At 50.6% G+C, this 13039-nt stretch overlaps 1 protein-coding gene across 2 annotated transcripts; it reads right to left on the bottom strand.

Moving 5' to 3' along the window:
• Positions 1–6357: 6357 nt before the first annotated feature.
• Positions 6358–12136, bottom strand: RGS16 (regulator of G protein signaling 16). Of its 2 annotated transcripts, none has more exons than XM_041723325.1 (5): positions 11934–12136; positions 10949–11059; positions 10105–10166; positions 9653–9819; positions 6358–8270 (listed from the first exon to the last, which is right to left on the bottom strand). In XM_041723325.1, exons 1-5 carry the CDS (start codon positions 11975–11977, stop codon positions 8049–8051), a joined length of 606 nt encoding a protein of 201 aa, XP_041579259.1. In that variant the 5' UTR covers positions 11978–12136; the 3' UTR covers positions 6358–8048. The 2 variants fall into 2 exon arrangements, with proteins under 2 accessions (XP_041579259.1, XP_041579252.1); XM_041723318.1 differs by having other exon boundaries at positions 10105–10169; positions 11934–12135.
• Between the last annotated feature and the right edge of the window lie 903 nt (positions 12137–13039).

Genomic DNA, 13039 nt, shown 5'->3' with positions numbered 1-13039 from the left:
CTGTTCTTGTCATTCTAGCACTGCGATGCCTACTGTGTACTGAATGCTACAATGGGAAATATTCCTGTCCTCAAGGAATATCCAGTTGTGGAGGCCAAGAAAATTAGGGCCATTCAAGTTTAACATTGGCACAAGTACAGCCATTGTAGCTTCGGCTACAGCCATCTCAGGCCACTGTGACCAGGCCACTGTGACCAGGTACTGAACTCTACCTTACCCCGGCTACAGGCAAAATTAAAGGCACGCCCTTATCGGAATAAGGAAGCAAGAGCTTGTGAGACCTCTTTACTGGAGATTCTCACACCCACACCCTTACTGAAAAACCCCACCTTACCCCTAGACCAGCCCATAAAAACCCAGCTGTAACCCACCTCAGGGTCCAAGTCCCTGCTCCTGTTATGTCAGGTGTACTTGGACCCAAGCTCAAGCTTGTTAATAAACCCTCATGTACTTGCATCGGTGTTGGCTCCTTGGTGGTTTTCTTGGATTTGCAATCTTGGGCACAAAACAGTCTTGCTGGGGAGACAAATTCCTGACCATCTTGAACCAGAAAAATCAAGGAGGGGTGGCCCAAGAGACATGTAGAATGTGACAACTGTCCTGGTAGGAGGAGACTTCACACTGCCTACAGGGCCCCCGGGGCATGAGGCTGAGTCCAGAGCCCCAGACTCTGGAGAAGGAGTCACCACCAAGAGCAGAGGTAAGCAGGCACAGAATTTGGGTGGGGAGGGGGGGGTGGGGGGCAGACATCAAGTTGGAAAACATGCAGAGGAACCTAGGCCAAGGCTAAATATAAGGATGTCCCTCTCTGTCCCTTTGGTTTCCCCTTTTCACACATGTTAGATATTGGGACACAGTGTCTTCACTGTTCCCTTCTTTCGACCAGAAAGATCCCTAAGGCCACAAGGATTAGCTCTAAGAGTGAGAATAAACTTCATTTTACAGATGAGAAGCTCTTCTTCGATCTTGTCAAGACAACGGGGTCAAATTGAATCAGATATATTACTGATGTTCTCACAGCTTCATCACAAATTTGCTAATTAAATCCAGATTTTCCTGCTCTCCTTTGATTGTAGTAAACATTAATCTTACCTATTCTGTGACCTGTTAAGAATAAAATAAAGAGATGAGAAAGTAGAGGTGTGGCTAAAACAGGAAATTAAAATTTGCAACAAAAATAAGAATGCGCTGGACCCAAGTGATCATAAAGCAGAGTTCCAAAAGAATAAACAAAGGAGCAGCAAGAAGGGTAGACCAGGCATAACAGTTGGCATAGCTAGAAACTCTAGCACTTGCACTTGAATCAAGGCTGTTGCCAGGGCATTCTGTGCTCATGGGCAGGAGCAGGAAATGGCAAGACTCTGGCTAGCAAATGTCAAGGCATTAAGTCTCCAGAATGCTTCAGAGCAAGGACTCTGGAACCAGACTGCCTAGATTCAAATCCATACTCTCCCACCACGATAGAATAATTACAAAAAATAGCCACATTTTTTCAACCCTCCTGATACTTATGCCCTTTGCAATTTAACTTCAGACCTAATCTCATTATTACTCCCCTCTTTGGATCTGGGCTGCCCTGGTGACTTGGTTGGCCCAGTCAAATGTGACAAAAGTAATAGTATACCAGTTCCAAACCTAAGCATGTTTTCACTCTCTGGAGACCCAGCCACCATGTGAAGAAGCCTGGATTAGCCTGCTGGGCAATAAGAGAGACACATGGCCCAGATACCACCATTGCCCAAGGCAACAACCAGCCAATCCTTAGATATATGACTAAGTCCATCCTAGACCAGCCAATTCTCACCAACCCTCCAGTGAATCACAGACACAAGAACAGGCCAGTTGAGATTGGCTGAGCCTGGCCCAGATAAACTGAAGTATCTAGCTGACCAACAGACTCATGAACAATAATAAATGCTTATTATTTCAAGACACGGAGTTTTGGAATGATTTAGCATGTAGCAATACCTAACTAATATAGCCACTGGCTAATTCTTTGAATTTGGGCAATTTACTTAAACCTTCCAGACCTTGGTTTCTACATCTGCAATATGGTGATATTAAGTAATAATACACATTACCTCAAGGGAACATTGTGAGGATTACAGAGATGAATATATGTGAAGCACTTGGAATAGTGCCTATCACATATCAGTAGCTACAATTTGTGGATTATTATCTGTGGAGCACTATGCTGAATATTTTCCATAAATTTTCTCATTGTGTCGTCACAAAAGCTCTATGAAGCCAGTACTATTGTTGTTTACAGGTAAAACAGGGAAAAGTGAGGCTCTGAGAAATCCAGTAATGTGCTGAAGATCGCTTGGCTAACAAGTAGCAGAAGTGGGACTGAATTCAGAGCCTGCTGTCTAAAGCTGGATCTACGTTGTCTGTGAAACTGCCTCTTTGAACTGGCAAGATGCAATAAGTTAGGACAGTGATACTCTCCAGCAAAGAATTCTCCCTTAAGTGGGGGCCTATTGCAAATAAAGGACTAATCAACACTTTGTTGCTTTTCTTGAAGTTTAAACCAAATCCTTGTCTAGATTGGTGACCAAAGCTTGGGAATCACCCACACTGTAAGTCAAGAGGTATCTTTTCTAGATGGAGATTCAAACTCCATTATCTAGCAGCTAACAGCATTACATCCCTCACCCTTGGGATCTCTCTTCTGTTATTTAAATTTCAAATCTTTCTTTTCTTCCCTAAAGCGATTTGAAGAACTGGACCAATTTAAAAGTTTCAGTGAAAGGGAATTACCTTGAGATCAGCCCTTAATATGCCCTGAACACCTTTCTCTCTTTACCTAACAGCTTCAGTTTTTAAAGTTCATTTAGCCCTATTGACTTAAGAAATATTGTTTTAAATCCTGTACCCACTTGTTGTCTTAACAGTCATGCTAATTATTCTCATTTAGAGTAAACGTTCACATACTTACTAAAATGCGTTAGTAAACAAAACTGCAAATTATATCCCTTGGATATCATTCCAAAGGAAGGAGCCAAAGAAAAGGGCAGAAGTCAAGCAACAACCAAGGAAAAAGTCTGCATTGCCTGATATGGCCACAGGGAGGCAGCAGAGGGTGAAGGACCAGCCGGTGGGGAGAGGGGGCTTCCACAGTCCCTTGGAAGCAACAGCATTGACTTGGAAGGAGCATTAGCTGACCCCGATTAAAGGGAGTTGATGAATGGTTCAACCTTCGATTCCCTCACTCGAAAATCTGTAATGCTCTGCACATCAGATGATATACAATATGAAACAGCTCTACTATTCTTGAAAGAAATGTAGACTTAGAATCCGGTCCTTCCTTCCATTTTATTCAAAAAGGCAATAAATGATTTCTGGCTGATGCCTACTGTGTACAAGGCACTATGCTAAGTACTGGGAATCGATAATAATAGTAACTCATATGTATGGGACAATAACACTGTGCCAAACATTTCATTCAATATCCCCTATGAGAGGTGCACTCTTATATCTTGATGTTACTGGTGAGGGAACTGCCATAATAACTTCTCAAGATCATACAGAGAATGAGCCAGGATTCCGATCCTAAAATTTTGACCCAAAGACCAGGGCTGTGAACTGCTTTGCTGCAATCTGTTCTGCCCATCTTATCACGGTAAATAATATGGCTTGTGACCTTGAAGAGACCAGTTGAGGGGAAGGAAATAGCGTGAAGTGCGCTGTGCAGTATGGACCACAAAGTAAAAAGAGTGTGTCCTAGAATCACAGAAGTGGGAGAGATTAACTCTGTGCAGTAGACATCTGGGAAGGTTTCACTGAGGAGGTGATTATTTTTGCTGAATTTAGAGGAAGGCAGTCTTCTCCTTATCCACCCCCACCCCGAGTTTAAAAAAAGAAAAAAGAGGAAGAGGAAGCCAGCATTCCAAGCAGAGAGAACAGCATGTGTGCGAAGGCCATCTAGGCAGGAGATAGGTCAGAGAGGGACTTGGGTCAGCTCACAGTGAGCCTCAGATGCCATGGTCAGATTTGGACCTTCTCTTATGGTAGGAGGGGAACCCAGAAGGAGGTTTAATGCAGCCAGGACGTGCTCAGGTCTGGCCTTTTTGGATGATGACAGGCGGTGTGGGAAATGAATGGGAGAAGCTGGGGGAAGGAGTGGACCAGTTGGAAAGTGGTCTTTATAGCTCAGACTGGAGAGGACAAAATGCTCCTCTAAAGAAGTCTCCGTGAACCTGGAGAGGAGATGCTGGACTCAACCCATTTGCAAAATTGGATAAGATGACATGTGCAAGAGATGAGCCCAAACATGGGTGGCCAGCACTTCTGTGTTATCAGGTTAGAGGAATGGGAGGCAGTGCCTGTCTGTGAGGGATGATGATGACCTTGGTTTCGAATGTGTTATTTATGAAGAGCTTGTGGGACATCTAGGAAAGGTTTGGTAGGAAGCTGAAGGTTGTAATCTAAGCTTTTCTCCAGCTGGGTTTAAATCTAATCATTAACTCAAGAGCCATTTGCTGAATGCTTATATGGGAGGCCCTGCGGGGAGAAAGAGACCGGCCTAGTACCAGGAGCTTGCCAGCAGGTGCAAAAAGGCAGAGAGCAGGGATCTAAGTACTCCAGTTCGGGTGAGTATCAACAGCAGTGCTACAGGAAGGAGAGGCATCCATAATCAGACCCAAAGGCTCAGGGAAGTCTCCCCAGAAAGATCCTTGAGTTGGCCTTTGGAAGTTGCCTCCCTAGCTGATTAAGGAGGTGGAGGGTAGCGATGATGAGAGAAGGGGACACAGCAGGAAGGTGGTCCAGGATGAGAAAGTAAGGAAACTTGAAACAGTAACAGCAAATCTAGGAACTGGGACAGATTTGTTTTCAAGGGACTTGGGAGAGAGTAGGGAGAGAGGCCGGGGAGGCCAGCCACAGCCTACTTAGGAAATGCTTTGCCTGCTGAGCCAAAGTCTAAAGATATTGGAGGCACTGGCTAGCAGTGTGATTGATCTTCAGGAAATCACTTAAACTCTTAGCCAGTCATTATAGCGTGAAAGTATTTTGAACGGACACCTGGGACACGTAAAGGTCAACAAAGAGCTGCTCTTCTCTCTTACGTGGACCTACCATCTTCAGCCACACCATGGAAGCGAAGCCCACTTTTTATGTGAGAGGGAGCATTAGGGGGATGAGGACAAGCCTTGAGGATGGTCTCACTGGACTGTGGGGCCTGCCCACACACACTCCTGCCACTGAACATCCGTCATCCCCATTCATTTCTCTCACTTGCTGATTACACCTGCCTTTTCCTACTCGCTGCCCACGTTTGCTTCCAAATACGCACATTGTGCCCTTGTACAGCCTCTGATCCAACCTTCTTCCTCAGGCCCCTCAATTCTGAATCCCTCCTGGAGTTGCCCACAGAGTCATTGGTCCCTTACACCTGGGCTTAGAGTGCAAATCCACCAGGTTTCCTCCCTGGCATCGCTGGAGTCTGGTCATTTACTCAGACTAACTAACACTAGGGAAGAAATAAAAGCCAATAGAAGGTCCAGATCTGTGGACAAACAGATAATTCAAGAAAAGTGCTGGAGAAGATGGCAGTAGGAGGACCCTGAGCTCACCCCGTCCCACATTTTCAATAGATATCATCCACATCCAAGTCAATGCACCAGAGAGTACGGATAATTCACTAGAGAAGAAACTTTTAAATAGTGGTAACTGGGGAGGGGGAGCGGGGGGCAGGGAGGGAAGAGGATTAGGATAAGAAAGGCTATTGGCAAAGGAAGAGCAGTTATGATCCTTGCAAACCTACCCCCAGATTCCTTCAAGCCCAGCTCAACCCTCTTGCTCCCTCAGCCCATGGAATGGAGCAGCCTCATGTACAGACTGGCTTCCCGTAGCTCATCCCAGAGACTTCTACGAAATTATTTGAAAAAATACTCTTGAGTTCATACAAAATTCTAATGCAACTTAAAAATGGGCAAAAGTGAACATGCCCCCAAAGCATGTTCTAACTGACCACCTGAGGCAACTCAGCCAAGGGGGCCTCCCCCTTGTGCTGTCAGAGGCCAAGCGGGGAACAGTTCGCTGTGGGAGAAGGACATGGGCTCTCAGTCCCAGGCTGACTGGGTCCATTTGACACAACACAACAGCCACACACAAGTTGAGGCCATCATCAGCTAAAGGAAGTTGCCAGTCTTGGTGGCCACCCTCAGCACCTATCCCCTTCTCGTCAATTCTACCCAGGCACCAGACAAACATAGGCCTTTCATTTGTACCTCTGACTGTGACACGAGAGCTCTCCCATGTGTGGGGAGGGATCTCCGGAGGCCAGCTCCCCCACAAGGCTCTCCATGGCCTTTCCTCTTCCCTCTCCCTGACCACACGGCCCTTGCAGACAGGATCTCATATTTGCGTTTCATTTTTATTTTACAAGAATATATAACATGCTGAAACAGGGAAACAAGGATTGAGTACATCATTCCTATCGAGGAAACCAGCTCCATTGTCAATAATAAATAAATATTTAAACAGTGAGGGGTCCCTGACAGGCGCTAAGAGGTTCCCAGCACGTTCAGAGGTAGAGTCTGGTGGAGAGGGAGACAGTCAGGCTGCCAGCTCCTGCTGAGATTCTCCAGCAGAGGCAAACTGAAATTACGATAATAAATAACAGCAACAACACAACAGTAATAAAAATAATATGCCATGACAATTGTCACAAAACCGACAACACATTATAAATAATTTTCTCCCAGAGGACCTCATAGTGCGGAGAGAACAGTGTTGCTTTTCCTGGGGCATGAGGGGGCCGCCTGGTTCATTCACCTCCCCGGCCTGGGCTCCTGCAGAAGTCCCACCACAAAACGTGCATTTGGTGTTGCACTGAGGTGACAAGCAGGTTCGGATTCCCGTCGTCATCATCATCATCATCATCATCATCATCATCGTCTTGGGGCTCTTCCAAGCAGTCTCTGTCCCCAGCTGCACCCCCAGGGTCCTAAGGTCTTCCAAGGGTCATCACAATCCCTGGCTCGACGTCCCCCAGAGACACCAGTAACACAGGAAAGAAATGGAAGGTTCCCCTTCCGCTCTGGGCATCTCTTTTTCCCCCTCTTCTCACGCCCACCAAAAAGAATGGCTTGATTTCAATGGAACATTTGGGAACTGCCAAGAGATTTATGACCCTTTTCTCACTCACTCCACACTGCAGAGCACAGGCACTGGACTAGCTACTCACTGAGGGGCCCCACGCCTTCCTCCTCATGGGCTCTATGTTCAAGGGCAGCCCGGAGCCGAGAGGGCACGGCCCAGCAACAGGCCCTCACAGGCTCTGCTCACAGGTGGACCTTGCTGCAAGCACAGGGTCAGGGACCCCCTGCAAAGGTCACCAAGAGCACCAGGATGAATTTCACAGGAGCGAGATGGCCCCATTTCCAGGCTCTCTACTGATGCAGAAAGGGGCTCAAATGGCCAGTTTTTGAGGTATTAAAAAAAAAATCTCATTTTGGGCAAGCGTCAAATTGGTTCTCTGGCCTTGAGAAGACCGTGAGGCTGGACACAGGAATGTGGAGAAGTGCAAGCGAAGGGAGCCTCGGGCGGCCGGGAGGTGGGTGAGGAGGACAGAGCAGGGAAGGCACCACATCCGCAGCTGCCTTCTGGGCCCCGGGACGGCCGGGAGCTAGGAATACAGGAGGCGGCCCGAGTCAGCTCCTCACCAGCCCCAAGAGCCCATCTGGTTGCCCTGCTCGGGCTCGTTTTCAAGTTCCCTTTTCCATGCTTCCCAAACCACCCCAAATACGTCCTGCCCCGGGGAGAATGACAAGAGCCAGCGATGGCTCCTGCACCACTTTTCCTTGCCCCGGACAACCCTCAGCTTCAGCCCCTATCCACTGGGATGTCCCACTGGAAGTGGGGGTGCGGGCCCCTCTCCTGCATGGAATCCAGTCCCACAGTATCTGGAGGAGAAGGTGCTTCCCAACCAGGCTGCCGGATGGGCTTTTTTCCGTCACTGTCCTCTCGGGCTCGCTCGGTAGAATCTGCCTCAGGGATGGGTGACTCCACCTCTCTTCCCGCCGGCTCCCTCACTGCCAGGAGGCTCAAGTGTGTAAGGGCTCCGCTGGGCTGCAGCCGGACTGGGAAGCAGAGGCGGCCGACGCTTGGGCAGCCAGGTCACGGTAGGCAGGTGACTTCAGGAAGCGCGGGTAGGAGTCCTTCTCCATCAGGGTGCGGATCTTCCCCTGAGCCACGTCAAAGCACGTGGCCGTGGCAGCCTGCAGGTTCTTCTCGGTCAGCTCCCTGGTCTCGTGGTCTATGTTCACCTGTGGGAAGGAAGGCCAGCACATGGTGGGTCAGGGGTGGGCAAGGCACAGGGTCCAGAAGGCCAAGGGGGGCCTGACCAGCAGGTGCAGCAGGGGAAAGAATAGCCGATTCTGAACCAGGAAGCTGCGGTCTCCTGAGCTGACCCTTAACTAACTGGCTTTTCAGCTCTGGGCCTGTCTGAAGATCCAGTGTCGGCCCTCCAATCTCTCAACGTTATCAAGGAGATATTAAGGACGTATACAAATCTAACACCTTTTTGTCCCCACCTCTGGACCTCCCTGGTGCAGTTCCCCATCGCCTCTCTCCTAAGGCCAATGCCAGAGCCTGCTAACTGGTCTCTCTCTCCTCGGCCCTCAGGCCTGCGGTCTGTCCTCCAGCCAGCGGCCAGGGTGAGCCCTTTTAAGCCCTCAAGTCAGCTTGCCAGCAGCAGTGTTGTCCTCCGATATCACTCAGAGGAAAAGCCAAAGCGCGTGCTGGACCCACATCTGGTCACCTGCCTGACCTCATCTACCCTTCCTTCCTCCCTCGCCGTGCTCCACAGGAGCCCACTGCCTGGTGGCTTTTGCACTTGCCACTTCCTGTGTTGGAATGTTCTTCTCTCCTTTCTCTTATGCATCTGTTCATTTGTCACCCTGTGGGACAGCCTGCCCCTACTCCGGCGCTCCCTTTCAAAACCTGCTTTCTTTGGATCAGAACATGTACCATCACCTGACGTGTGTTTATTCATTTAATCGGTTATTGTCATCTTCCCTCCTTAGGGAAGAGACCTTTTGTCCCTGCTACGTCCCCAATGACTGTAACAGTTTCTTGCATGTAATTGGTGCTCAGTAAGTCTTTGTGGAAGAACGTGGAAAAAATCAAAGTGCCCAGAAAATGCAATACAACGCATGGTACCAAAGCAAGGCATCGCTATTCTCTCTCCACAAGGTGGCCTCACTCGCCTTGGGAATGCTGGTGTCAGGCAGCAGAGACCTGACTGAAGGCGCAAAAATTCAGGGCCCCGCAGACCAGCCAGCCTGAGGCAGGTCACCCAGGGGACTGAGGCAGGTCACACAAGGTCCCCAGGTTGACTGGTCTCCCCACTCATGTGTTTTGAGCCTCTAAAAAGGCCTTAGTTGGCAAAAGTGGGTATGGACAGAAGCCAAAACACCCGCCCAGCCATCTAACCCCATCAGTGAGTCTGAGGGGAATAGCACCCAGGAGAGGCAGAGAGCCTGCTTTCCTAGTCTCTGGCCACACAAGCCCATTCACCCCTGTGCCAAATAAGATCACTCTCTCAGCTCAACCCTGCCCCGGCTGGATACCTCCCCATCCCCAATCCTCAGCGGGGAAAGGGGCAGGCAGGGTCTAGAGGACCCACAGAACATGCTGAGGCTCTGACCTCTTTAGGGGCTTCACTGCGGATGAATTCCTCAAAGATCTTGTGAGCCCGGGAGGCCAGCTTGGCAGCAGATCGGAGCTTCTTAAACTCTTCACAGGCCAGCCAGAACTCCAAGTTTTCCTCACTGAACTCTGTCTTCAGGAAAGCGTGGAAGGCAGCCACTCCATCTGGGGTTGAGGGGAGAGAGGGAGAAACAGGTCAGATAGCAGGACAGCGGGGAATAAAAGAAGAAAGACAGCAATTGTAGTTAATGGTTCTATTTTTAGGATGTAATTTTCTTGAACAAGGACCTGCCTTTGTATTCTGAACAGAGGCTGGCACACTAGGGGATCATTATTATTATTACTACGACTATTATTTTGCCCACGCTTTTCAGAATCCCTCAGGCTGGCTCCAAAGCACATGGGTACACATGTGCCATCCGCAGACAGACACAACGGGGTCCTACTCACTTTTACTGCTCAGTAGCGAGTCAAAGGACTCTTTCCACCCCAGCACATCTTCTGAGAAGTTTCTGCTAAAAAAAAAATATATATATATATATAATAAATAAACAAATAGCCAAGATTTTAATTTAAAAAACCCAACATACTAATGCATAGCATAAATCCTAGAACTCTGATGGGAGTTGTATGTTCACACAGAGATTTGCTCAGTGATTATTGGAGCCAACTTCTCGAACCCTTAGTTGAGGCCGCAGGTATTTTTCTGGAGGACAATTCAGTAATGAGAAACCAAAGCCAGGGACCTTCCGGCCCTCAGTAAATAACTCTCAGACTGTCTCTTCACTGTCAAAAATCATTTCTATTCTTCTGACTCTGAGCTTTGTTTTCTACACTTCGCCCAGGAAGTAAGGGCTTCATGGAATAGAGGTTAAGTCTAGCCATAACCCCAGAGCCTAGAGCAGCACCTGGCACCACTAATGTTAATTATGAAAGGCCTTATAGCCAAAGTGCATGCTAATGGAAGCAGAATCACTGACCGAAAAGCCTCAAGTGTTCTTAGACCCCGTCCTAGACCTGGTTGCATGGACAATGACGTCTCCAGGTGGGAGAGTCTGGTAACTGGACATTCCCACCTTCTAGGACACAGCTGTTGGTGGCCTCAGAACCCTGGAGCCACCTACCCAGTCACCCATAGCAGACCAGCAGGAAGCTTCACCAAAATCTCCAGGAAGGGGTCACCAGGGCCCACCCTTGCATGTCCTAGTTTCTCCCTGTATTTTCTCTCTTGTGGCTGTTTTCCTAAATCTGGCTCCCTCCCCCCTAGGGCCCTAGGCTGGCTTGCAAGACTTACCCATCTCTGCTGTGTTTGCTGCTCCACTCGAACTTGCCAACATTCCCAGTATCTGAGCCCAGCTCTGATTTGTGAAGAAAGATCCCCAGTCGTGTCTTGAACTCTTTGGCTCTGGAAGACAAAGCAGGAACATGTAGGCATCCTACATTTGCTCAGCCAGGGCAAAAAGGTTTATGGGATCCCGAGGAGTTTGGGGCTGGTGCCACCCTAATTCCAGCCTCAAGGTTTCCTGGGAAACTTCGGCTGTTCCCAGGGCTTAAACTTTGCTTGTCTGTTAACAGCGAAAGTCATGTTTCAGCTGTTCTTCAGCAGGACTTACACTTTCTGAGTTCAGGGCACAGCACTGAACTCGGGTTCCCCCCCACCCCCATTTAAGCACACTGCTCTATCTTTGTGCCTGTTGATTAGCAGAAGGCCGGTGGGCACCCTCTAGACTTGTCCTGAATATTTCTCGAACTGTGTGGAAATTGATTCCTGCTTCCACCTTCTTCTCCTTTTCCTTCCCAGCCATCAGCTCCAGCAAGGCCTAGAGGTGGTTGAGTAGCTCCCTGGGGAGTGGGCACATCCCTCACGGGTGGACCCCCCCCAAAAAAAAAAAACCCTCCCTGCCTTCTCAGGGCCCCGCGAGGGGCATGCTCCCAGGTCTGGGCTGTAGACTTAAGAAACTAGAAAAGGGAACTCTGCCCGCCGATGCCAATGTGCTCTTCCTGCAGCCGGTCTTCAGCAGGTCACCTGAGGACTGCCACTGGTCAGAGGATGGGGGATGACAGCCCACGGTGATTCCTCTGCTTCCCGCTGCTTTTCCTTCCCCCTTCTCTTGGCCCGTGGCTCCTCTAAGGCTCCAAGGGAAGCCCCTGAGGATGTGGAACCTCTGCTTCTCTACTCGAGTCGCTCGAGTCCCCCCGAGCCCGTCCGCCCGACTCCCGAGGGACTGGCGGGACCTTCCTGCGGGCGGCCGGCAAGCTCCGGGGACGAGCTCTCTTACCTCTCCAGGCAGGTGGTGGGGAAGGCGGCCAGGGTGCGGCACATGGCTGCGGGCTCGGGGCAGCACGCCGTGGAGAGGATGGTGACGGGCTCCAGCGGTCACCACGAACCACCGCGGACGCCGGGCGGCAGGAGGGCAGGGGCGGCGGCGGCAGCACGCGGCGAGCCCTGACCTGGCGGGGCTGCACTCGTCGACTCGCGCCTGCCGCGGCTTTTATTCCCTCGGAGGGAGCGGGGCGGGGCCGAGCGCCGCCGACCAATCGGAGGGCGGTGGGGGCGTGGCCGGGAGCTCGAGGGGCGGGGCGTCCGCAGGGGCCCGCGGCGCGGCGCACGCGGCTGCGGCTCCCCCCGGCTGAGCGGGCTGCGGAGCGAGCAGCGGCGGGAAGTCACACGGCCCGAGAAGCGCCCACTCGGCTCAGTCGGAACAAAACCCGGAGGCCTCTCGTAAAAGCCGAAAGCCGACTCCGCGGTAGCCGCCGGATCTGCGGGGGGCGGGGGGGAGAGCGCGTTGGGGATGCGCACACCGTGCGGATCTCGCACTGCCTGCGCCTGAACCTGCGCCGGTCCTGACCGACGGCAGCCAGGGCTGCGAGCCCCGCAAGACGACGCCACCGTGACCCTGATAACCCCCTGCTGTGCTCCTCCCCGAGCGGTCGGTCAAGGGGGCCAAGTCAGCCCTTTACTGCAGCTCCTCATCTCATCACCCGTTTCACAGATAAAGAAACTGAGTCAGAAAGTTAACGGGACTTGCGCAAGATCAGAGGGTTGGAACTGGCAGACAAACGGCCGGGGGGGGGGGGGGGGGCTCTTTAGGGAGCATCGGTGTGCCAGGCGTTTTTACTGAGTTAGGAGGAGCGAGGTAAAAGAATTTGCTCAGCGTTTCGCGACTAGGGTTATGCCAGCATTCAAATGCGAATTTACCACGCTTTTGCCACTGCCCTCCCAGCCAAAATTAGAATCCCAGCACCTCTGTAAGCTGATGGATGATCCTGGGTTCAAGCAGCAGCTAGTTCAGTGTCTTATCTCTGAAGTCCAGGTAGTAAATGCCCTCCCTCTCTCCCAGCCTTCCCATAAAGGCCTCAGGGCAGCCCTCCCCACCCACCGTGG

This window comes from Vulpes lagopus, chromosome 1 (genome assembly GCF_018345385.1).
Source record: "Vulpes lagopus strain Blue_001 chromosome 1, ASM1834538v1, whole genome shotgun sequence".
Lineage (NCBI taxonomy): Eukaryota > Metazoa > Chordata > Mammalia > Carnivora > Canidae > Vulpes > Vulpes lagopus.
Note: the sequence above shows the minus strand (reverse complement) of the source record. Positions and strands in the feature narration are given on the sequence as shown.

What these genes read in the sequence shown, in the direction of transcription:
- RGS16 (XM_041723318.1), bottom strand. Translation starts at nt 11,977, where the DNA reads ATGTGCCGCACCCTGGCCGCCTTCCCCACCACCTGCCTGGAGAG. An exon ending in AGCAAACACAGCAGAGATGG is followed by an intron (nt 10,170 to 10,948) that starts GTAAGTCTTGCA and finishes TTTTTTTTTTAG; the next exon opens with CAGAAACTTCTCAGAAGATG. An exon ending in CTCGCTACTGAGCAGTAAAA is followed by an intron (nt 9,820 to 10,104) that starts GTGAGTAGGACC and finishes CCTCAACCCCAG; the next exon opens with ATGGAGTGGCTGCCTTCCAC.